The 24,035-nt window shown below is 42.2% G+C and overlaps 2 protein-coding genes across 3 annotated transcripts in view; both read right to left on the reverse strand.

Moving 5' to 3' along the window:
* The window catches only part of trappc9 (trafficking protein particle complex subunit 9), a 153,441-nt gene extending 135,604 nt beyond the window's left edge, over positions 1-17,837 (reverse strand). Inside the window, exons 1-9 of one of the 2 annotated variants that reach the window (XM_083680159.1) lie at positions 17,777-17,837; positions 16,075-16,677; positions 13,735-13,880; positions 13,401-13,526; positions 12,125-12,151; positions 9,620-9,741; positions 8,231-8,356; positions 7,538-7,754; positions 5,125-5,268 (exon numbers count right to left, since the gene is read on the reverse strand). In XM_083680159.1, the coding sequence (XP_083536285.1) occupies positions 5,125-5,268; positions 7,538-7,754; positions 8,231-8,356; positions 9,620-9,741; positions 12,125-12,151; positions 13,401-13,526; positions 13,735-13,880; positions 16,075-16,658 (1,492 nt within the window). In that variant the 5' untranslated portion in view covers positions 16,659-16,677; positions 17,777-17,837. The remainder of the gene's footprint in view (positions 1-5,124; positions 5,269-7,537; positions 7,755-8,230; positions 8,357-9,619; positions 9,742-12,124; positions 12,152-13,400; positions 13,527-13,734; positions 13,881-16,074; positions 16,678-17,776) is intronic. The other variant, XM_083680158.1, reaches the window with a different exon arrangement.
* A 2,138-nt stretch (positions 17,838-19,975) lies between these two features.
* sh3bgrl3 (SH3 domain binding glutamate-rich protein like 3) lies at positions 19,976-23,057 on the reverse strand. Its single transcript, XM_083680022.1, has 3 exons — positions 22,933-23,057; positions 21,567-21,734; positions 19,976-21,435 (listed from the first exon to the last, which is right to left on the reverse strand). Exons 1-3 carry the CDS (start codon positions 22,975-22,977, stop codon positions 21,370-21,372), a joined length of 279 nt encoding a protein of 92 aa, XP_083536148.1. The 5' UTR covers positions 22,978-23,057; the 3' UTR covers positions 19,976-21,369.
* Positions 23,058-24,035: the final 978 nt, after the last annotated feature.

Consider the following 24,035-nt stretch of genomic DNA (forward strand, 5'->3'; position numbering starts at 1 on the left):
TGCCCAGACAACAGCAAATCATCACACATGAGATTGAGCTGCATAGACAGATGGAACACAGTCAAGACTACCAGGCAGACATTTCCTACCAAAAAAAACCCACCTCAGATTCAAAACATTTCACAGGGATCTCTAAGGAGAAGATAACATCTAATCTGACAGAGCCAGTCCAGTGTCAAGAAATAGAACAAGAGTATGAGATGAGGCACCAATTGCCATCAGCAATGTTTTGCATCTGTCAACCTGTGTTTCAAAATGATTCCAAAATGAGTCATATTTTCACTGAGTGTAGAGGTTGTTTGGAAGTGGCTTAGCAATAATTGTTAAACAAACAAAGAAATGCTGTATGCAGCATACACATTATTATTAAAGGAATGAAAGGGTTTGAGGATTGCTTTTGACAGTATTCTTTTTATGCAGCCATGGTGGATAGTGGCCTCCCTGCCATGACTGATTTAAAAATGATTCCTAAAACAGCATGGTGTCAATACATTTAATTTAGCAAATCACACTCCCAACAGTAGAACATCCAGAGAGTTGAAGGAGAACCTGTGAAGGACAAAGACAGTATTGATTCTCATTTTTGGGATGATGTGCTGTCAATACTGTCTTTCTGTCTGCCTGTTCGCCTGTCTTTCTGTCTGCCTGTTCGCCTGTCTTTCTGTCTGCCTGTTCGCCTGTCTGTCTGTCAAAATAGTCTTGTGTGACTATAAGAATGAACACATTTAGAGTTGGAGTTTCGAAAGTACAGACACAAACTAGCCTAATATTTTCACATCTAACCTGCAAAACATAGATACTTACCCCTGGACTGTGGCCAAAAATGCCACTGACAAATGGCAAGTCTATAAATAAATGCTGCCTCCACTTCTTTGTCAAACTGAGTAATGAGCCACTGCAGTGCACAGGTAGACCTGAGTAAATTAATCCTGGCATTTCCAATGCTAGACTCAGTCAGTAATACATCTGAAGTTACAGAGGCAACAGTAGAACCTCCCAGGCAAGTAAATGTGAACATTCTCCTTTTTCTCTTGCTATTAACTCTGAACACCCTGCTTAAATAAATGAGTGAATAGAAGCATATACAAAAAGGTAGAGTCAAGGCCTAGTTCAAGGACATTACTCAGTGTGCTCCCACATGAATAAACTAAATCAACTCAAAAGTGAGAAATGGGTGGCTGCAGACATCTTAACAACAATGAGAAGAAACTGTACTGTAAAACTATGTACATAGGAATGAATGGGGCATAGTAATGAAGCAAGAACAGATTCAATATGTCTCAAAATATATTCACTGACGATGTAACCACAACTTTGAGCATGTCTCTGTGGAACGAGTTCCAAGGTGATAAAATACTGGAGACTGATTATTGTTAAGTTCCTCACTCATTTGACAAAAAATCGAAATATTTCCAGGGCAGCAGCCTAGTGTTGTGTGGTAGAGACCCCATGAAGATTTCTAAATGTTTGAACATCCTTTGTGATGCCTCTTTACTTAGACTCAAGGGAAGAATGAGCCTGGGACTTCAAATACCTTTCGACAGTGTTACTGACTCAATAAAACATTGCAGGAATTCTGGCAAGTGTCATTGAAGATTAACTGCCCATCTTTGTTTGATGTGAAAACTGCTGACAGAATACAAACAGAAATGAATGTCAAATGAATTATGAATAATTGATATTTTGGGGGTGGGGGGGGGGGGGCGTGTTTCCAACCTGAAGTCAACTGCAACTGAAATGACATATTGTGAGGAAACCTAATCTTACGAGACACTAGACAGACTACTATGCTAGAAAGCTGAATGAGGCCTGAAGACTGTCACAGAAAATGTGTGTTTACTACTGTGGACTGAAATGGAATGAGTGCCCATTTTTGAGACTCTGAAACTCCAAGTAAACAAGGAGGGAGCCTGGGGATGCCTTGTGCTTTCAGCTACTCCATCAACAAGTTCACACTGAGCTAGCCACAAACCTGAAGTATACAAGCGTAATCCCCCGGCAGGAGTCAGTCCCATCCCTTGCCCTTGCAACCTCTCCTTAAAAAAATCTCTCAGTGGGACTGAGTCATTCAACAAATTTCAACCGAGGTGTTGGAAGTCTGAGACACTTGAAAATAAGAGAAAATAATCACAATCCGAATGACGGTGCTAATAATAGCAGAGCAATTATCACCCTGTCCTTGAACTCTGGAATTTAACGTAGCGTAAAGTAACAACCTAACTCTGACGTCACCCCATTCAAGTTGAGATTTAATGCAGTGTAGGTAAGGGTTAAGGTTAGGGTTAGGGTTAGGGTTAGGGTTAGAGTTAGGTAGGGTCATCCCAAGGATCCCACTTAGCATCTTCCGTAATCTCAGAGGCAGATGAAGTTACAGTAGGTTAGGCCAGGTGCCTAATTGACCTGAAAGTGTTTGGTTCAGAAAACAGAGCATTGTGCAATGTTACGTAGTTAACTACTTTCATAGGTAGTCGGGGTGTAACGGTACAGTTTTCGGACTGAACTGTTCAGTAGGGGAGATCTCAGTTCAGTCTTTTTTCTAAAAACACTATAGGCCGTTGTATGCCTCGAGGCTGAAAAAACATTGTATGCTATTCCGTTCAAACAACTTGAGCCTATGCGCACCCAATGTTGTCACTAAACATTTTAAATATATTTATATTCTTGCTAATCGCAGTGGGATTGCCAGAATCAAACAACCAGAGCTGCTTGTTGGGGACATTTTAGGGAGACGTAAACTGTCCGATATGTATCTAGTAGGAGTGCATGCCAACATTTGGGAATACCTACAGCAATAAATCATCGAGAAAGAGGCTATTGAAGATTAAATTGATTTATAGAGTGACAATTCTAACCATTAATAATTCAGGAGTAGGATTCAATCTTAACATATCGTTATAGTAAACCAAAAATAGACATAGGACTTGTTGCTATTATTTCTGCTTCGATGAGACAAAATGCTTCAGCAATCACTATTCATTTTCACAAGCTTTGCTCGGAGTAGCACTGATAAAAGCACAATTCTTACAACCGTTCCTCACTCAATATAGATTAGAGCCTGCAACCGTCTGGTCTAAAGCATAAACACAAAGCTAAACCAGTACAACATATTGACTGTAGCTTCCTTTCTCTGATTCAGTCCAGTATAGTGTATCTGCCCTCTCAATCTCTCTCTCTTTCTCAGTCTTCAATCTCTCTCTTTATCCGTCCATCCTCATTGCAGCTCCCCCTTTGTACTGTGTGTATGGTCCCTGCTTTGTACTGTAAACATTTTTTAAATAAAAAAAATGACAGCTCTCCCTTTCCTCAGGCAGTCGTGAGGACAGGCAGGATGACACAGCGATAATTAGCTTTGAATGAACACCTTCTCATGACCCACACGCAAAGCAGTCAAGCTCTATCTATCAATTCCTGCACTGCTCCAAAGGCAGGCTTAAATAAAACATTTGAGCTATGTTTTTTAATGTCACAGACTGAGACTTGAAAAGGTACAACCCCTCAGACGGTCTTTGAAAGAGCCGGCACACAAATTCAAAGCCTTGGCTTCAGTGGGAGCTAGTGTGACATTAAAACGTGTGGACTAATGACGAACAGCATGCTTAAATGGGAACCTCCTTTTACAAGGTTGCATTTGTAGACTTAAAACTCTTAGACTCTCTCGCAGGTCTAATTTCCCGAACAGCAACCACACCAAATATTGAAAGCCCAATACTGCACACCTCCATAGCTAAATATCATCAATCCTTCAAGCACCATGGATATACAAGGCTGAGATTTTAGATTAGATTAGATTCAACTTTATTGTCATTGCACAGGAGTACAAGTACCACCAACACAGGACCTGGCTCAAAGCAGTTGAAGACCTCGAGCCATGGGTTGTCCCGGTTTCCTACAGAGGAAAGTGCAAGGTCCTCAGGCCCTCTGGCCAACCCTCTCTGCACCGTTACACAGCCCCTCTCCTTTGGTCTCTCCACCCTACTGGGGGGAACACGGGAAAACCCCAGCGTGGATCCACTAACATCTCAGCACTGTCCCCCAAACAGCCCCCTCTCATGCCCAGCGCCCCCCCCCCCAGGGCTGGGGATTAACGGCTAAAGGCAGTAGTAGGGCTGGAGCAGGGCTGTCAAACTGGGCTGGGTGCTTTACATTACCTCCCCACGCATGCAGGGGGACGCAGCAAGGGAGCTAGCCGGACCACTGCATGCTGGGGTAAAGCAACCGGCAATAACCTCCCTCTGTTTGTGACATCACACTGCAGACAGAAGGGAGGAGGGAGAGGGGCGTGCAACCGCGGTTCAGGGGGGAGAGATTTGTGCACGGACCATTACACAGAGAGTCTGCAAAAAAAAACGCCATTCGGAGCAAACCCAAAACTAGAGAGGATTTCTTGCTGTTAAACAATTCCTCAAGCATGCGGTTCAGTTGGGAGGAAAATGTTTTCAGGTAACAGTGCACAACGTAGATGAAACGGAATAATAAGTGTCACTCTGCTTCTTTATGCTCATAACACAAAATGTCCAAGCTCTCGGAGGGGTAAGAGCATGTTCTCAGTCGTACCATTTCACAACTCGTGCCTCTGGAGTATATACAAGCTGCTCTTGTTTCACTGTGATGGTGGGTGAGCTGTAGCAGGGCAGGCTCTGAGGACGCTGGTAAGACGGGAGCATGCCCTGAGTGTAGCAGCAGTCACTAGCTGACAGTGTTGAATATTTCATATTGTTGGCTCTCTCCCCCTCCTCTCTTTCTCTCTCCAGCAGAGGATTACATTGGCCACTATTGTGTGGTCAGTGGAGCGTCTGGTGGACTGCTCGGGTGAACACATATCTCCTGAGTCCAAGGGCTTTTTGGTCAAAGCACACTGTCACACTCCCACCAGCTGAGACTGGCTTGGTTGGGCATTACACACCATTAAACGCTGGGCACAATGCTGTATTTGCCAAAGGACATGGATGGCTGCGGGGTGGATTTTAAAATCTGGAGCATAAAAAGCTTGGGAAAATACAGTCAATATCATCTAATACAGACAGTGACCTTGAATATATTCAACATTTTAGAGCTTTTAAGACACTCCCATCTTCCCCCAAACCAGTGTGAGCTCGTGTCCGTCTGTGGGTGCATGGAGCTGACCTTGGTCAGACAGGAAGTCCAGCATGGTCTGCAGCAGGAAGGACAGGTGGCGCACAGACAGGCCAGGGTTGCCCATACGGCGCGAGGCGTACACCAGCTCATGGAGCAGCCGCATCTGCACTGCTGCCCAACCACAGTGGCTCCCTGTGAGAGAGAGAGAAAGGTGGAGGGAGAGAAAGAGTGTGGTGAGTATAAGATGTTATGTCAAGTTCCAAGTCAGAACCGTTGAAACTCTCTTTTAGAAGCTCCATCTTTTAGAATCCAAGCATTCTCATAGCAGATCAACACTTAAGCTGCGGTATGGCATTAACATTATATTCTCTGCAGAAATACACATCCACAAGACATCTTAATAGCATCCTAGCCTGACATGGATGTTATGAATCGCATGGATGGGTCTTGTTACATTGGACCTTTGCCAGCCTCCCCCCACATACCCAGCTCCAAACATGGCTGTCAGTATTGGTTCAACGTGAGAGAGAAACAACATGAGGAGTAATAAAGGCATAGCATTCAGTAAATAATTTACTGTTTGTTGTGCTACACTTGATTCCGTGAGCTCAAATCGTGACTGTGAGATGCTTGTCAGTTATCAGCCTTTCTGTGCTCTGTATATATTATCCATTTCAACCGACTGTCATCTGAAAAACTATTAATGCAAATCCTTCATAAGCTATTTTTTTCCACCGCGAAACTGCACCCACTAAGCAGTCTAAAAATAGCAGTGTTCCACCTGTCTGCCAGTGATTTCATGTGAAACCAGTGCTTATCTGGAGGGCAGTAATCCTGAGGACACTGTGGCTTTTTTAGTGGCTGTCGCTTGCTTTTTTCCTCTCCATTCTCCAGCGAATCTGTGGTATTTTTTCGAGGCGGGACTGAAGATGTCTGCCAATCCAATTAGCACACCACCGTGATAATGACAGCTATCACCCGGTCACGTTTTGACTGAATCGTAAGGCACTGTACCTTCTGGCCGACACCAGAGACACTATTAGCAGTTCTTTTGTAGGAGACGCCCGATACTACTGTCCTCCCCTGTGTTGTTTACATGTGATGAATGTGGGCATTACATTACAGGGCAACTGAGTTCCTGAGCTTGCAGTGATGAAACAGTGTTTCCTTCAAAATTATTAAGACACAGAAGTAGAGAGGAAGAGAGAGAGAGAGTGAGAGAGAGACAAAGCATGAGAGAGAGGGAGAGAATTAGAGCCTCACTTTCTCTCACCAAGGTAATTGAGGAGAGTAGTGAAAAGGCTCCCTAGCCAATTAAAAACCCATTTGCTCTTCCAATTTCTCAAGCCACTGCTGTCCCTATTGGAATGCACTATTGAGCCCTATTTTCCTCCCCACTTTGGCACCAGGGGCAGCTCCCCTCCTTACAGCTCGATAAACTCCCACCTGACGCCGCTCGCTGGAGCGCTCACAATCATCTCACAGAGCTTTTTCATCAGACCTCTGAGGACCGGAGAGGCCAGAGACCCTCCTCCCAGGGAGGAGACCGACAGTAGACATCCACATGTCTTCTACAGCAAATCCATTGTATCTATAGGACATTGACAGCCTATACCGGATATCTCTACTTTGTATCGTGACTAAAGGGTTACTTAATCCTAGTCATTAGACTTAACGGTTTACTTGAGAACATATAAGTTAAGAGAGTCCTGTATGGCCTGAAATGGGGCAGAATCCACTGACATGGGGTGAGATCAGATCAGTACAGAATGTTCTGTATGTAGAATGTTACTGTGTGGAAAGCTAGCCAGAGTGAAAGCAATACTGCCTTGTCTTATATTGCTTTGTTTTGCAAAAGAGGAAATCAATACTCAAACAGGCACTCTTGTGTTAACAAGTAGCACTGGTAGTTTTGAGTAGGTATTGGGGGGGCATAGCATCCCAGAAGGTGCTTTAAACCTTCTAACTACAGCGCAATCGTTTTACCTCTAACAATTGTTTTACTTCTCCCCACTCACGGATCCATCTAGGAATAATGGGCGAGGAGGTCAACAGTGTCCCTGTGAAAACTCCTCTCGAGGGTATTCTTTGAACAAGGATCACAAGAGAAATATAGATGACCTGATTCTTTGTTTTCTCTGTGAATGGCCTCATTTATTGTCGAACCCTCGCAGTGGAGTGGGTGCGTTAGGTGAGGTTCGAGAGCCTGCGGTGCAGAGAAGCTTATCGTGAGGACCCTGCGATGGAGAACCTAGGAGTTTATAACAGTCTGGGTCAGGTCTCACATCAATTGTGTCTCTTTTTTAACAAAGTGGTGCCCTGAATACTTACCCTAGAGAAGTGCTCTTGGAAAGAAGATACTTTAAATAGAGCTCCAGGCAAGGCAAGGCAATGTTATTCATTCCATTTTAGGATCACAAATATAGTTTCATGGTGCAGTACCTCAGCCAGTCACTACTACCTTTGCTGAAGTCCTTGGGGTCTAGGGACAGGCTGTAGCCAGGCAGGGTCTCCAGCAGCAGTTTGTAGCAGGCCCTCCAGCCAGGCTCTGGGATGGTTGGAGCCACACACTGCATGGCTGCCACACGCTTGAAGAAGGCAGACTTGCGGTGGAAGCCAATCAGATCGTAGAGCTCTGACAGGATGCTGTAGCGTTGGATCTTCTCTTCCTCTGAAAGCTGAGGTGACGGGATGGGAGGAAACATGAAATTAGGGTCTGGGTTTTAATACCTATGTAGGTGGTGGTCTGACACAGTACACACACAGGCCTCAAAACACAGTCAGATCAGTGGTGCACTGTAACAAACACTTTCCCAAATTATCTCTGCATGACCCATAATCTCAGATGTCATGGGGAGTGGAGGGAGAAAAAGTCTCTCTATGCTTAAGGGTTGAATTTGATTAAAAAAAATATAAAAATCCCTTGAAAGGTTATGAAAGTGTTCCGTCACAGCACAGCGGGCAGGGGGCGGGTGGCATAACCGGGGACTATTATGGAGACTCACGCTCCACTGACAGGTGTGTGTGTGTGTGTGTGTGTGTGTGTGTGTGTGTGTGTGTGTGTGTGTGTGTGTGTGTGTGTGTGTGTGTGTACAGAGCCTGGCTGTTGGCTGACCGTCTAGTGTCCCATGGTGAGGCACATGTAGGGGCTTACCTGACCCAGGTTGATGTAGACAGCATTCTGTAGGAACTCTGAAGCCTCCATAGCCCTCTTCTGAATGGCCAGCACCCTGACGGCTTTCACACATGCCTCCAGCTCGATCACGCCAGCATTCTTGTACTGGAGGAGAAAAGAAGAGACAATGCCCAGCTCAGCATAATGAAAAATGGATAATCAATGAAGACTACTGCAAACTTGTCCACCCGGTTTCATAATCGACATGGATGTTTTTTCATTAACACATGACCACACTCATCAGTCACGTCTTTTTTCTTTTCTGCACAGTGTTGTACTGCACAATGCACATGATGAATTGGATCTTCTGTCACCTATTTGCAACACGCTTTTCCAGGGAATCCCGGGTTCTCCCTGAGCAGCAGTCCTATTGAAGGAGAAGGGTGAGACCTAAGGGGTAGTGAAGGGCTGCTGAGACTCCATATGCTGCATGTTTTATACGACCACCCCCCTCCCTTACCTCCATTGTCTCCTTATTAAAATTCAATTAATATCTGAATGGCCCTTTGTCAAGATCTAATTTAATTTTGAATGAACTAGTTACAGGTAAAGGAGCCAAGGGAGGTCAGTGCAAAAGGCAATTATAATAATAGAGATAAAGCACCACGGTGCTCATGAATGGTTTGGTAGGATAGTATGCTTGTTTTGTTTCCTGAAGGCTTTTAGGGTGCTTTGTTTGATTTTGTTAGAGCGTACCTGTGTTTAAGGATGGTAGTCAACTGATTAGCAATGCAACTGAGTGAATAGGTCCAGTCTTGACCATAATGGTACTCAGATGTTTTAGTGGGGTTGAAACCGCAACAGATAGGGTTATAGGCCTCTCAAAATGAATTTGGCTTATCACATCAGTACCATCACTCCAGTTCTCCATCTTTGACCGTTCACTCAGACTGCATGCACTCGGATATATTCAGCTGCAGTCAGCACATACGAGTTTGTTTACACCTGACACAAGCGCAGCCACATAGCCTCTTTGCAACTCTAAATCACCAAAAATACAAAATGATCTACTGCCCCCTATTGGACATATTCATGATTGCTGACACTGAAGCATTGAATCCAGTGTCTACAGACAATCAATGTTAGTCTGCAAGCAGACCGGTGTTGAACCATTGAACTGAAGATTGATTATGGGTAGTTGCTTTGCCATGCACCTTGGCTTTACATACATTCTAGGTCATCCACCTAAATACTGTAAATACATCTAATATGTTTTACAGAGGAAAAAAAGCAGTTGGGTGGGTAAACGCTATTCCCCAACCACCCCCCCCAAAAAAAGGTATGTAACCGCGTTTACTTGCATTAACCCTCCACTAAATTCATAGTTACAGTCCTTCATCCGTGGTACAGTATGCTTTTGTTCATTACCTTGCCATAGTAGGAGATGGCCTCCTTGTATTTTTCTATGATATCCTCAGGGCTCAGGCAGTTCTTGGCACGTCCAATCTCACTGCTCGTGTCTGCACTGATCCCATTGGCTGTGAGGGCACCTGCAGGTAAGAAAGTACGAAAAATTAAGTTTGTCATTAATGACACCAGGATTGTCAATGTCAGACCCATCCACCAATCTGTTCTGCTGCCAGCCGAAAAGGAGAGGGGGAAAAGAGTGAGAATATTGAGAGATCACAAAGTTACACCAACCTTTTTAAACAACATTAGTTTCACTACTCGGGACACCATGCACATGGTCAAGTTCACAACAATACTTAATGACAGACAGCTCCAATTTGCTTCCGCTAAAGAGCGCTGCGCAACACTTGACAAATTGGTAATTTCGTTCAGCAAAGTTTCAGTTAGCTTAGAGGTGGAGGGCAGGTCTCAGACAATGAATGGGTCAGGATAATTGAATATGATATGAAGATGTCCGTTGTCCTCGTCAATCAGGATTTCGGAATGGATAATCTTTTGCACTAAACAAGCCTACAGTGGTACGCGCCAAATACAACCTGCAGCGCGTCTCCAAATGCTGTAACGGTTTAATGAACCTGTTGCTACTTTTGTCCTGTGTTGTTATCATTTGCAATAGCGTAATACATAAGCAATTCTCCTTTATCTTTCGCAACCCCCAGTCATAACCACAATTACCTACCACTTACAGAGGCCTATTGTATGCCAGTTTATATTATTTTCCCCTCGCAATATTACCATAGATTTTATAAGTGGAATGCCAACTTTCAGGATGAAAAAACATATTTTTAGTTTGTGCGTAAAGGCTATCGTATTTTCTATGAATAAGGTAACATATTTTCTATTAAGTAGGTTTGCATATTTTCCTATAATCTACAGTATATAATATTTAAAATATTCTCCTATTAGATTTGATACCCTATCAAAGATATGCACGGTTCCATGATTTAATTAGTATTTGGTACAGAAAGCAGAGACGATCGATATGCAACATTGGTCATTCAATGTTTTAGGGATATATTTTACAGAATTCTGTAATGCGAGAATATACACCATGTACCACTCTACGCTAGCCTACTACCACATATTTATAGAGGATGTACTGGTGGTATGAGGGATTATCCGTGACAGGCAACTGCTGCCTGTCATGATCAAATATGTGTCTATTTTCCCATTCACTGACCCGCCTATATTGGTGTTAAATTTGTGTTTGTCAAGGCAGACGCACTTTGTGGTGACACTAAATTACCTAATTCTTTGCACATGGTTTTAGTGCTGCGCCACTGTTAGCAGAAGCAATTTACAGCTCTAAGTGTGCTAAAATGCCGTTATGATTACAGGTACATAGGCATTTGACTCCATACGCTAGTTTTAACATACAACAAACAACAACATGACAACGCAATCAATGACTGCCATGCATGGCATTCATCTTTGAAATGCAAATACAAAACACTAGTGCACAAAATGTACATCATCCTCCTCTTACATGAGTGGGGTGGTCTCAAATAGAGGGCTTTTAAACTGACACTGATTGGTCACTGTACACTGTTTGAGAAAGAGGCAATATAGAATTCTCAAAAATTGACAAACAATACATGGTAATGTGAGTGATAGGTTTTCCTTACTGTTTACTGTTATTTCAGTTATGTGATTAAAATGTGTGTTAAGGCTGATCTTGTGCACTCAGTTTGGATCTCAATTGAAATGTTTCACAAACGATTGTGAGTAGCATCTCTCGACCAATCTGATTAGAATACAAATTTCGATTGAGAGTACATTGCCTAGCAACGGCCCTGGGCCCATAGCAACAACGTAGTGCTGTCACTATGACACAGCATGAGAGTAATGAGATGCTGCATTGCACATTTCTATAGCAGACAAATGTGTAACATGTTTCACTTCCGCGACGAAATGTGCCACATGAATACTTTTGCATTAAGAAAAACAACATTTCATAAAATAATGAGAGGTGGGTAAATATTTCAACTTGAGGCTACAGTTAAACTAGACTAGAACAGCTTGACTGCCTCAAGAGTGTTGTATGTCAATGGCAACATTGCCACCTTCTGGTGCATCATGTGTAGAGTAACTTAGTTTACATTAGCTTTTGTCAATCACATGTGTAATTAATCAAATAGGTTATAGGCATGAATACAGGCTTGGTCAAATGAGGTCCTTGATCATAAGTCAAAGCGTTACTATTCACATGCTTGAAAAGGAGAACTGTGTGAGCAAGCCGGTACACTAGAACTTGCTTACAAGATCACAGGAAAACAATACCTGCAATGGGAGAAAAAAATACATCCGTTTTGATTTAGCAGCTGTAAAATCAAAAAACTGGAATCAGATGTCGTGCAAGGGGCTTGTCACAAGGAGCATGAAACCAAACACACACAGAATACAGAAGGCCACAGGCAACACAGGCAGATATCTACAGCTACGCCGGTTAGTGTCATACCATACCTGGGTCAATGAGAACCTCCTGTGCCCCTACAGACAGAGAGAGAGAATGCAGGTTCACTCCATGACACAAAGTGCAGTTAATCAAAGCAATGTTAGTGCCGAAACAAGCCGCTTCAGTGCTGCCACTGCTTGATCATCACACACACACACACACTTTACACTTTCTACAGTTTAGCCTATACCATTAACCTATACCATTAGCCTATGCATTAACCTATACCATTAGCCTATACCATTAACCTATACCATTAACCTATACCATTAACCTATACCATTAGCCTATACCATTAGCCTATACCATTTTAATTTAAAACAGACTTTCTGAGCCCTCTCATACACTGGGTTACTGTGAGTAGCCCTAATCACTGTAGGAACCTAGTACTGTATATTTTTGGATGCAATCATTTGTGGAAATGAATGTAGAGTGGCAATCACATTGCAGGCTCCTGTGCATTGATCCAATATAAACAAAGAAAAGTGCATAGCATACATGGAGACTATGGCCATCAATTGCAATCACACCAATAAATGTGAAATATGATAATCAATGACATTTTTCAATGGGACAAATGGTAATTTGAGGGCAAATCAACAAGGTTCTATATTTCCATGCTCTAGAACTGAACTGTTTCTGTGTTCGGCAGAACTAAATCATCCTTTTGTACAGCCTTTCTTAGGCCTGGCAGGCAAGCAGGATCACAACCCAGATATTAGGCCTATTGACAATCCTTAGTAGCTCTCTTCCCATAATTGAATCAAGCCAATACAGAAAGCTCCCGCTCCCTTTAAGGAGAAAAATAACTTGACATCATAAATTAGGAAGTTGTCCAGTTTGGAGCAAAATTGTAGCTCTGTTTTTCAGCTATTAACAGCCCTCATCACATCAAGTCTTTTTTCTCTTGCCATGAATTAATTTATATGCCATAGTATTTTGTGTTATTTAGGGGTTAGGTCCAAAGAAAATAACATGTTAATAACATGTAAACAGCTGAGTTAAGATAGAGATGCATGATGTTAAGAGCTTAACAAATAGGTTAGGTTGAGGGGTTATCGGGAGGATTTCTAGGTTTAGGTGCACACAACAAGAAGCTGGGCTGAGCAAAGCTGAGCAAAGCTTGAGTTGCTTTGGCCACACATGAAGCAGTGACATTCCCTCGCTGCACTCAATCATGACAGAAACACAAGGAAATCTTCCACAGTTTGGTACTGACAGAACCCAATACCTTTGCAGTCCCATTCTGGGGGGGTCTGAGAGACTGATGGTTGGTGAGCTTACCTGGCCTGTGCCTCTTCCCTGCATCCGCTGCCTGGGAGATGCTGGGTTTGCGGCCTGCAGCCTTCCCTGCTGTGCCCCCAGGGTAGTGGAAGATAACCGAAGCTGAACACAAGCCCTCTAAAGCAGCTGCAAACAAGACACAATGGACCCTTTTACACTATGGTAAATGTTGGATGCAGACAACAGTTGTAGTAGTCTGAAGGGATATTTTTGACCTGATCATAAAATCACAAGCAAAACTATGAATATCGACAGGGCATGTTGCAGGCGCAGTATTGTAGGCTTTGAGTGGGTGGTAGATTGAGGAGCGTCCTCCTCCTTTCCACAGGCTTACCCCCCAGCCACAGGAAGTCATTGACAGAGCGCAGCAGCTCCACGGCCATGTGATAGTGGACCAGGGCGTCCTGCAACATGCCCGCCTGCAGACACAGGTCCCCCACGTGCTTCCTCATACGGCCCTGGCAGCGCTTCTTGTAGTGCCTGAGGAAGGGGAGGTGGAGGAAGAAAACACCCTGTCATATATAGACACATAGTAGAGCACCGTCAACAGACATGAGTGGCATACTGCAGAGTACTGTGCTGCACTGTGCATTGATGGCTTTGAATAGCCAAGTATAACAGTTGGTAAAGATATCCCTGAAAACAAGACGGCTTACTTTCTTACGCTTGAGCCTCTCTTATTCTTTCGGTTTCCAAATTAAAAATGACTGGCATTTCTAATCTTACCAAAGCTCCATAGGGTGCCAGTAGAGAAGACTCACTGTTGAATTAATCTTATGAGTTACAAGGGGGCATATGTGGGGTGGGACAGCACAAGCAAAGGGGGGGAACTAAACAACAAAGTCAAAGTAAAAACCAGCCTACTCTATTTTGCACATGAACACATAAGGATTGACAAAGGGTCAACAACACTATTTGTAAAAGGGGCCAGTAGTGCAAGACCTTTGAGACTCTTAACTGGGACCTGAGAGTGTGGGAAGGTCAAGTGTCAACCCTGACTGCCTAAGAGAGAGCATGATGCGTCAAAACAAAGGAAACAAATGGAATGGAACAATGGAAAAACATTTCCAATTACACACTTGGAAATATACATTTTGGGGGGATTAAGTAGACTACCTGTATAACTGAACTTTGGGCAGTCACAGTTCATAGTCAGTCACGACCCATTTTGTACAATATGCCCATGTACAGTATTATGGTAATATTGTGTGTGACTAGCGGGTTCGTGCAAAATACCTCAGAGTGGATATACATGAAATTGATTAATTAGAAAAAAACATACTGTATATATTATGTTTTGTTTAAACAAAAGGGTAGGCTATATCGTTCATTGCGTAGTAGAACATGGATGCCATATTAAATTCATGCTTTTGCATGTGAATGCAATGACCAGCCAAGCTACATCACAATATGAGATCCACGTAGTCCATGTAGTGTGGATTAATGCAGCAGTAGAATAGTTCCATAGGAGGAGACACTTAACCTTCCCAATCATCAAGTTCCTGAAAGCCTGAACAAATCTTCACAAGTCTCACTGCTTGCATGGTGTCATGTGCTCCGCAAATCCAAATTATCAGCTCCTCCTTAAAACTATAACAGCCCTAAATGAGCGAAGAATATGCTGTGATTTTATATGATGTACTTCATCTTATAAAAGTATTTAGACGTGCCATTCTAGACCTATAATCCAGTCCTTATTCTACACAAACCGAGAACAGGTCAACTCAATTCCTATGCAATTATAAAGCAGTTACTAGTGAACTGTGACAGGACGTTCATACAATGTTGTTACTAAAGTCACAACAAAGTTAGGCCTACTACAAAGGTATAGGGGCAGACCAAAATGTCTTGTGTTAGTAAAGAGGCAACCAATCAGTTATAAAGCTAAGGGTGAGCTATACTCACACTACTTATAGCCTAATAGATACAGGACTTGTTTCATTAATTCCTTATTTACAGACACTGAGACTGAGAAGATTGATGTAAGAAAAATGTTTTATACACAAATTAGGATTGTGTTTCATGATTTATTTAATGCAAAGGAGGAGTGATAAGTTTGGCTTTCAGCTATGAACCCATGCACAAGAGCACTTCGGCAGGGGTGTGTCGTTTTGGGGCAGGGCTGAAGCTGATGGAACTGGGATGGCTCAACTAAAGCGGTGTGTCTAACAGCTCACCTTTTCACACCCAACAATAAACTCACAGGACAGTATGAAAGAAAAAAGGAGAAAAACAAGTAAACCAAGATAAACAAAGAAAAGAAGCAACAACAACAACAACAAAAACAAAAAGAGTTTTGAGAGGAAAACAGGCAAGGTTGTCCTTGGCAACATGTAATGAGCATCTTGACAAACAGAACAGAGAAACATTCAGTCAGACCTTTTTCATCACCACATCAACCATTACACTGCTATATTTGGCTTGACAATTATCCTTCTATTCAGACACTCTATCAATTGCATAATTGTGAATATAGGCCTATGTTATTTCTTAATAATATGAAAATCAATCCTTCAGCTGACTCAATGTAACCTCATTTGGAAACCAACTAAGGCGTTGGTTCCAAAATCGTTAATCACTTACATTTCAATAAGGGGCAAATATGTCCATTAAAAATAGACCTATAAAAACATACTTTTAACAAACCTACCTTGCACTAAAGAAAATAACTCACCTACTATCAGTGTCAAGGCCCACAAAGTCTTTTTTCTCAAAAGGCACACAGAGCAGGGGGATCTTGTCCCCAGACTTGTCAGTGGCCCTGTCCAGCCTCTTGGACTCCAGCACAATAAATATAGACTCCACAAAGTCCTCAACCCTCCTCTCCACATCCGGGCATTCGTCATAGTTGGAGTAGAAGGCCACATCTGTGCGCTGCTGCTCAGCGATCTCGCCCTGGAGGCCAAACACCAGCAGGCGGGAGTCATACAGCGTGGAGCCAAACACCTCCTTCTGCGCATGGAAGCGGTCCGAGGTCTGGGGCCACTCCTTAGCAGAGGCGCAGGTCGTCACGGCGACGAGGCCCACCACTTTGCGGTGGGTCTGGAAGTCACCCCACTCGTTGTTCTCGGGCAGGTAGTGATGGCGGTAGCGGATGTAGAGGAGACGCTGGGAGTCGCGGATGCTGACCTGGCTGACGCTGGCGATGCGCTTGTAGATCTTGAAGAACTGGTCCTCTGGTACTATTCCCACAGGCTGGACCACCACCAGGACTGTCTGGTGGTCCTCAGCACACTGCATGTAATCTGGGACACTCATCTCCTCATGCGGCTTCACTCTGAAGAGAGGGGAAGAGGGGTGGGGTGAAATGTATGAGCTTTGTCTATATTCAGCATTAAAGAAGCTGAATTCAAATAGAGACTCACATTTGCTTTTTATTTCTTTAGAGGAGGAAGTACTTTTGTAGCAGTTAGGAACATTGGCAGTAACATCTAAAACAAGATGTTGATTTCTGATTTTGAATATTGTCTCGTTGAGGTGAACATATGATAGTCATGTGAACATATTCTTTAGCTGGTGTATAAGGCCAGGGATAGATAGAGAATGTTAAACTCCAGCTGTTGCTAGACTAGAGAGCATGTAATAATGTGTGAAACTACAAAGTAAAACATCAAGAGCCTTCTATCATGTTTGTTTAAAAAGAGACACTCTTTCAATAGGTTCCCAAATTACTGTACTCCTCAAGACTCACCCCCTACCTGCCACTACCCACCACACACCTGCTTCCACTACCCCTGATTGTAATCCTTCTCCTTACACAAAGTTTATCAGTCTGTTTCTCTGGAAGCTGCATAGAGCGGCCTGTGTGCCTTCCCATTCATTCAATTATATTGGAGAAGTGTGTGACTGGCAAATGCTTTTAACTGTACTAATAACTCATCCGTATTGTTACAATTAAGCCTACCATAGTTTATTCATTTTCCCACCTTTTGATAACATTTCTTGGTGCAATATATTATGTTATATACCTTGTTAATTGCATTCCTTCTCAGTTGTTTGTCAGCAAACACATGCCTAGCCTCAAAACAAAATAGGAAAGGTTTTGCATGCAAACTAACGCAGCGTGTGTGACGTGTTGTCCATTCACAAAAACACCCACCATGCACGACAAAAAAAGGGGCATGGCATGCAGGCTAGCATACTTGTACCCTAAAAAAAAACTTCCCAATTTTCATTTCTGAACTAATAGGTTTCCTGTTTACTTTCATTGTGCAGTTCTCATTCATATTGAACTGTCATTCTTCTTAGCTACATATAATGGGACCAAAGGTGTTTATAGTAAACGGAAGGTTATTATAACAATGTGTTAAAAATCTATATTGTTTATCGAGGATCTGTCAAGAAATCATGGAAGAAATGTAATTCATTATCGTTACCTTGAAAAATGTTGTCACACAAACGGAGCTGTCAAATAACTGCTTCCTTGTATGTCTTCTTCCTCTTCTTCTTGCCGTGGTTCAGCAAATTAAACATCAACGTTGCGCACTGCTGCCCTCTGCTACAGCTAAGCGAAACTGCACGGAGTTTCTTCTGGAGCAGCACAGTATCGCCCCCAAATGGATGGGAGGTTTCTGTAGATAATTTAGCCCAAAGCCAATAGCAAGTCAAGTGCCAATATGTAATATGCATGTACAGTACCAGTCAAAAGTTTGGACACACCTTCTCATTCAATGGTTTTTCTTTATTTTTATTATTTTCTACATTGTAGATTAATATTGAAGACATCAAAACTATGAAGGAACACATATGGAATTATGTAGTAAACAAAAAAGTGTTAAACAAACCAGAATTTTTATTTTTATTTTAGATTCTTCAAAGTAGCCAACTTTTGCTTTGATGACAGCTTTGCACACTCTTGGCAAGTTTGTGTTCAAACCTTTGACTGGTACTGTATGTAAAATATATGGCCCCAAATGGGCCATACTGTAAAGTAGGCCATAAGCCACAGAACACTTATGCAATATTCTCTCCTAGGTAGTTCCAAGTGGTGGAGTGACAGACACAGTATGTGGGCTGAGCAGCATGACAGGAAATTGCAACATATTTGGAAGCAATACATTTTGTGGAAGTACTTCTGTGTAAACAGAATTATAACTTGAGGCAATGAGGCAAATTCCTATCTGTCACTGTCTCATGCAGTTAAAATGTGTTGGGTTGATACTTTTGACATTCCACCACCAGGTGGATGTAGTATGTAGATAGGTTCGCAGTTCCCATCAACACAGAGCAAGAGGGTGAACAGGAAAAGCTGAGGGGGAGTAAATAATTAACTACCCGTGCCCGATCATGTGTCAATATTAGTCCCTTTAAACTGAGTTTAACATTCAAAATGACAGGCAAGACTGTGATGATGTAGAACAACTAATTAAGTAACCATTATCCTAATGACTCAGATGAATCATGATTGTATACCAATATGAATAGCCATGTAATGTGAGCACTTAAGTGGTTTCCTGCTCTAACCCCTGTGGTGATGTATTTATAAAGACAGGGCCTAAATAACTTGGTATGACAGCCTACAGATATTTCACAACAATGACAAGCAACAGTACTTATAATGGTGTGTGATGTCTTTTATAATCACAGGCGTACTTATTGTTGTACAGTCAACATTTGAATTTTAAGACATCCAGAATTTAGTATGCATGTTACCAAGTAACTCTGAACACAGCATGGCCTGTCTAAGTATCGTTGTCCAAATATTTAGTGACAATTTTATTCAGAGTGGAGGATGGCTGGATAAAATGTTGGACTACTTGCTAATTAGAAACGGGCTCTCTTTGGGGTGAGCAGCAGATCACACAGCAGCCTGTAACATTCCTCACTGAGATGCAGACAGAACACTGTAATGGAGGCTGTCTTAATCAAGTTATCACATCAGAGTTGCAAAAACAACACCTCTGAATCAATACTATCTGGTATGAATGGCTCAACCTGTTTCTATTACATTTTTATTTTATTTGATCATCCTATTCTTTTGCTCCTCTGTTTGTTATGAGCAATCATAACACTTGCTTTCATTATTTCATACTATTATAGTTGAGAATAAATTCATAATTTACTTGACCACTGCAAGAGTCAATTAATCCTAACTTGTATTTCTTTGAATGTCAAGATCAAAAGAAAATTCTAGGTTTACATTTCACACTTTCACTAGTAATACACACACACAAAACACACACAAATAGACAGAATTCCATTTTATTTGACCCATGAATCACTTTTTTTTCCACAATCTTCTTGGAAGACAACATCTCATTCCCTATTTTCATTTTCTTTTTTGGGCCAAAGGGGTATTGGTCCAAAAGCAAAGCAGGAGCTCGAAGAAAGACATGGAATGTCCAAAATATTGTTGATAGCGAATATCTACACATCAAAGACAGGCAAACACATCTACTACCATCAAATGACAAAACAGTGCACAAACATTGTCTGTGAAGGCTGCCGTAATTGAGTAGAGGTCCCACACCTACATACCCAAATATACTTTGGGACCAGGGGCTGGAGATATAATAGGTATGCTCAAGTACAGTAATTGGAAAAGACTGGGGGTCAAATTTCTCAAATCCTTAAAAAAGGGATAGGCAAAATACTGGGGTAAGATGTGGGACTCCACACATGAAACAGCACATACATTTTCTTCAACATCCCAAGGATCAAAACCAATTGGAAGAGTGCAAAAGTACACTTAAAAGCACTAAAAGTGAGGCCTTTGACTTTCCCATGTGGTGAGTTTCAGCTAAGGCTGAGATTTAGCCTGTTCACAGGCTTTTGAGAATCGCAGCAAAGTGTTACAATAGTGAGAAAATGAGGCAGAGTTTCAGTGCATAGTCATATTTACTGCATCCTCGTAGATAGAAATGTACAGTTAGTGCAGATATTACATGAATGAAGCAGGAGCTGAACAGTTATCGGGATTGAAAGGTACAGTATGGGATTTATACTACACCAGCTCTGCTGTCTTGCAGCAATGATGTGTTGCTGTAATACATTACAGTTTGATATGACTGCACCTTCTTCTGATAAGACTTAAGTCAATTCAAGATTGAGATTGACAACTTGGAAATACCCAGAAAGTATACATGGTCTAAGACGACACAGCATTTAATGGATCTGAGTAGAGGAGAGTAAGCAAGACTTCATATTCAGGACAAAGGTGAATGACTATATGCATCTGTAAAACACTTTCTCAGTTATGTATTGGCACCAAGATTAACATCATGGAATGCTGTCTGCTTTTTAACTATACTGTAACTTTCCATAGTGGATTCTCTTTTTTGACATGGACCTTTGACACCAATAGCCTGCGATGTATTAAATGTTAGGACCAGAGTAGAATGAAATGTGTTTACTCCGTGCTACAGTTCATTTCTTTGGGGTTCTATAACTAATGACCCAACACTCGCCATGCTATAAAGTTCACGAACAGCATGGGTAGCTGAAGGCCAGGAATGGAAAACACAGTATTAAGACTAGTAATGACCAAGCATTCTGCTTGTGTTTGGTATGAAAGAGATCATGAAGATTCCTAGTGAATGTTAGCCTATGGATTAGTTTAATCTTCAGTGATCATGTGGTCACCGCCCAGATTAGTTGACCTAATTACCACAAATCTAGGCGTTCCATTGATCCCAACCAGACTAAGACGAATTAGTGACATTAACATGTCAGACAAGAAAGGACCATGAAGAAGTGGAGAGGGGGAAAAAAGAGCATAAGCATACAAAACATAAACAATCATATTAACAGTGGTTAGGTAAGAGTCCAATAGTATGGTTGGGTGTGTGTGTGTGTGTATGTGTGTGTGTGTGTGTGTGTGTGTGTGTGTGTGTATGTGTGTGTGTTTCCATATGATTGGTTGGTTGCATGTATTTGGCATTCATCATGGCATTCAGACAAAAGGGGGTGGGCACCACAGAGAGGTTGTCAACAGCCTCCATTGAGGGGTGAGATGGGGAGGGGATGGTCCTCATGCCATCTTCAGAAATTGGTCCACTGTGTCTGCCTCCACTGCCTCTGAAAACATTTCATAGTTCTGGAAAAAAGCCAAAGCTAGCATCAGTATACACGCTATTCTCTTTTCAGTGAGAAAAACACCGCAACATAAAACATAATTAATTGATTTCAGACATTTAAAAAATAACCATACAAGTCACTCATCCTTACCCCACAGTACTGGTCCTCATTGAATATTTGGGGCGGGACAGCTGTCGGGTTTCCTGCCTTGCATCTCATTTGGTCTCTGACCTCTACTCCCACAGAGATGTCAATCAGCTCATATTGGATGCTCTTGCTCTCAAGGATTCGCATCACCTCCGCCTGCTGGGACTTCACCTAGAGCCAAAACAATCAGTTTAGGGATCCAAGTTATAACTTCACCAACTGTATCAGCAAATAGTCTGGGATCTGCATTGTTACTGTACAGACAACAGTTTAGAAAATGCACTTGAGTGAACTTGTGACAAAATGAGGGGAGATGGTGATACTTTCCCTTTAAAAGCTGGGAGTTTATTGAACGTGTGGTTGATGATTAATAGACAAATGCTATCTTGCTAGGCCGGATTGAGGAAGTTGGGAGGGGATGTATGCTATGTAACCACGCCTAGGTGAACCAACTGCAGCCTGGCATTCAATGGACAATGCACGCACTATAAAGCCGATTAAATTGTCCATTTACACTCACGCGGGAACAGGGTCATGTGGTGTCTTGCATTATAATAAGGACTTCATGACATGTAGCCCTAAAATCGGCTCCAAAATAGAGACACGATTTTGGGGCTTTGATTGAAATATTGTTTGACAGAACACCCCATGCCACCTCTTACACACAAGTCAATGCAATAATAGTGCACCCCGAAAGCAAATTCCGTTGTAATTGATACCAGATGTTTTACCATGGATGATTTGCACATTATGTTAATACGTTGAATGGAAACTCTCGGAGGTAGTTGCAACATTTTGTATCAATTTTGGAATCGATTCGAACTACACATATCGTGGAATGTTGGTTTGATATTCATCCGTTTCATCTAGAGATTAGAAAATGTGTACAGTCATCGCAGCCACAGTACAGGTAAACGACAGGTAGCCTACACTTCTAGGCCATCATCGATTATGTCAGGTTACAGAATGCGAAACATGTGTCGTTAAAATACCCCCATAGTATTTTAGGCTCGTGAGATTCACCGCCCATAGAGATAGAGGAAATAAAACAGAAATGTAGAACAATGTGACTTCCGTCTTCTTTTCGGGGTGAGTTTACATTTCCTATGCGTTTTGTTGATCTCCAAATAAACTCCTTATTATTCAAAACCTTGACATTAGAAAGTTAGGTGAGATATAAATTAGTCCACAGATACAAAGTTAAAGTGATCCTGCCCTAGAACACAGAAAAAAATCGCATTATGTTCAGATCCTGGGATGTATTGACAGCAGGGCGTTAGGGTGTGTCTTTCAGGCTGGTCCATAAGAGGTCACAATAGAAATATCCACCTGCAAGCAAAGTCTTATAATTATATCCGTTTTATCTCACCTCCCTGGAAGCTGTAACGGTGGTGTAATATAATTTGATGGCCATGGTCGCGATTCTCAATATCCCTTTGTGTCTCACGCCAAACAGTTCTCTTGCCGTACAATCGCCTCTCCCTCCCGCGACTGCAAAGCCGCTATTCGTTGTGTGGTTTAAAGGGCCAGTACGAATTTTATTCATATGTAAATAAAACTTCTTTGGTATCTGGGATTCATTTATGTCTGGCAGTCATGATGACACATATATGAAACATGTGATGTCCCTGGAAACATATCGTATGTCTGAGGCCTGATCATCAACACAAATGTAGCATAATAGTCTAAGGTAGACGCAAATAGAAATATGTCTATATGGACTTTAAGGGGTTAACTGACTCAGACTTTCAACAAAGAATTATTTTTCCGTTAGGCCTCTCAACATCAATCACATTTGTGTTCAACTTAGGATACATTTTACCTCCCTTTGTCATCTGACTTCCATGCTGCATTCAACTCCAATTTCAAGTGCATCCTCTATTCTTTTTTAAACATATGAAATCATCTAGCCTTATAATATTTAATAGAGATGAGAAGATGGAGAAAAACTCAACATCAAGATACAAGTACAAGCTGTGGGGACTAATACAAACAACAAACCATGCATTACATCATACTGAAATCTCCATTAGGAGAATAAACAGATGAATAAAGATTACAATTGCTTCTATTTCTGCAGCCTGAGGATATAGCTGTGATTCTGAACAGTATGTTAATGAAAGTGGTTGAGCTTGGCATGATGTAGACATTTATCATGAGGGAATCAGGCTGTTCCCCACCATTGTGAGCTGGGCAGAGGGGAATGTGGAGAGAGTCCAAGAGCAGGCCTGCTCTGCTGAATCAGGTTTTTCCCGGGAAAGAGGAGCCGAGCTGTGGTAGCCGGGACTAAATGCAGTGAACAAGCCAGGAAGAGGGCCAAGACTGGAATCAGACTCCAAACCCTGGCCAGGCTGGCTGGTCAGTATGGACGTAATTCGACACCAGATCGATGTCTACTTGGGGCTGGGAGAGAGGAAAATGCTGTGATCATGGAAGTAAAGCTGTGATCTCAATGTCCTAGAATATGGAGAT

Source organism: Argentina silus, assembly GCF_951799395.1.
Source record: "Argentina silus genome assembly, chromosome: 11".
NCBI lineage: Eukaryota > Metazoa > Chordata > Actinopteri > Argentiniformes > Argentinidae > Argentina > Argentina silus.

Excerpts from the sequence above, each read along its gene's own strand:
- sh3bgrl3 (XM_083680022.1), bottom strand. The coding sequence starts at position 22,977 with ATGGCCATCAAATTATATTACACCACCGTTACAGCTTCCAGGGAG. Across the intron at positions 21,735-22,932 it reads CCGTTACAGCTTCCAGGGAG|GTGAAGTCCCAGCAGGCGGA; the intron begins GTGAGATAAAAC and ends TTTTGGCTCTAG. Across the intron at positions 21,436-21,566 it reads ATGAGGACCAGTACTGTGGG|AACTATGAAATGTTTTCAGA; the intron begins GTAAGGATGAGT and ends GCTTTTTTCCAG.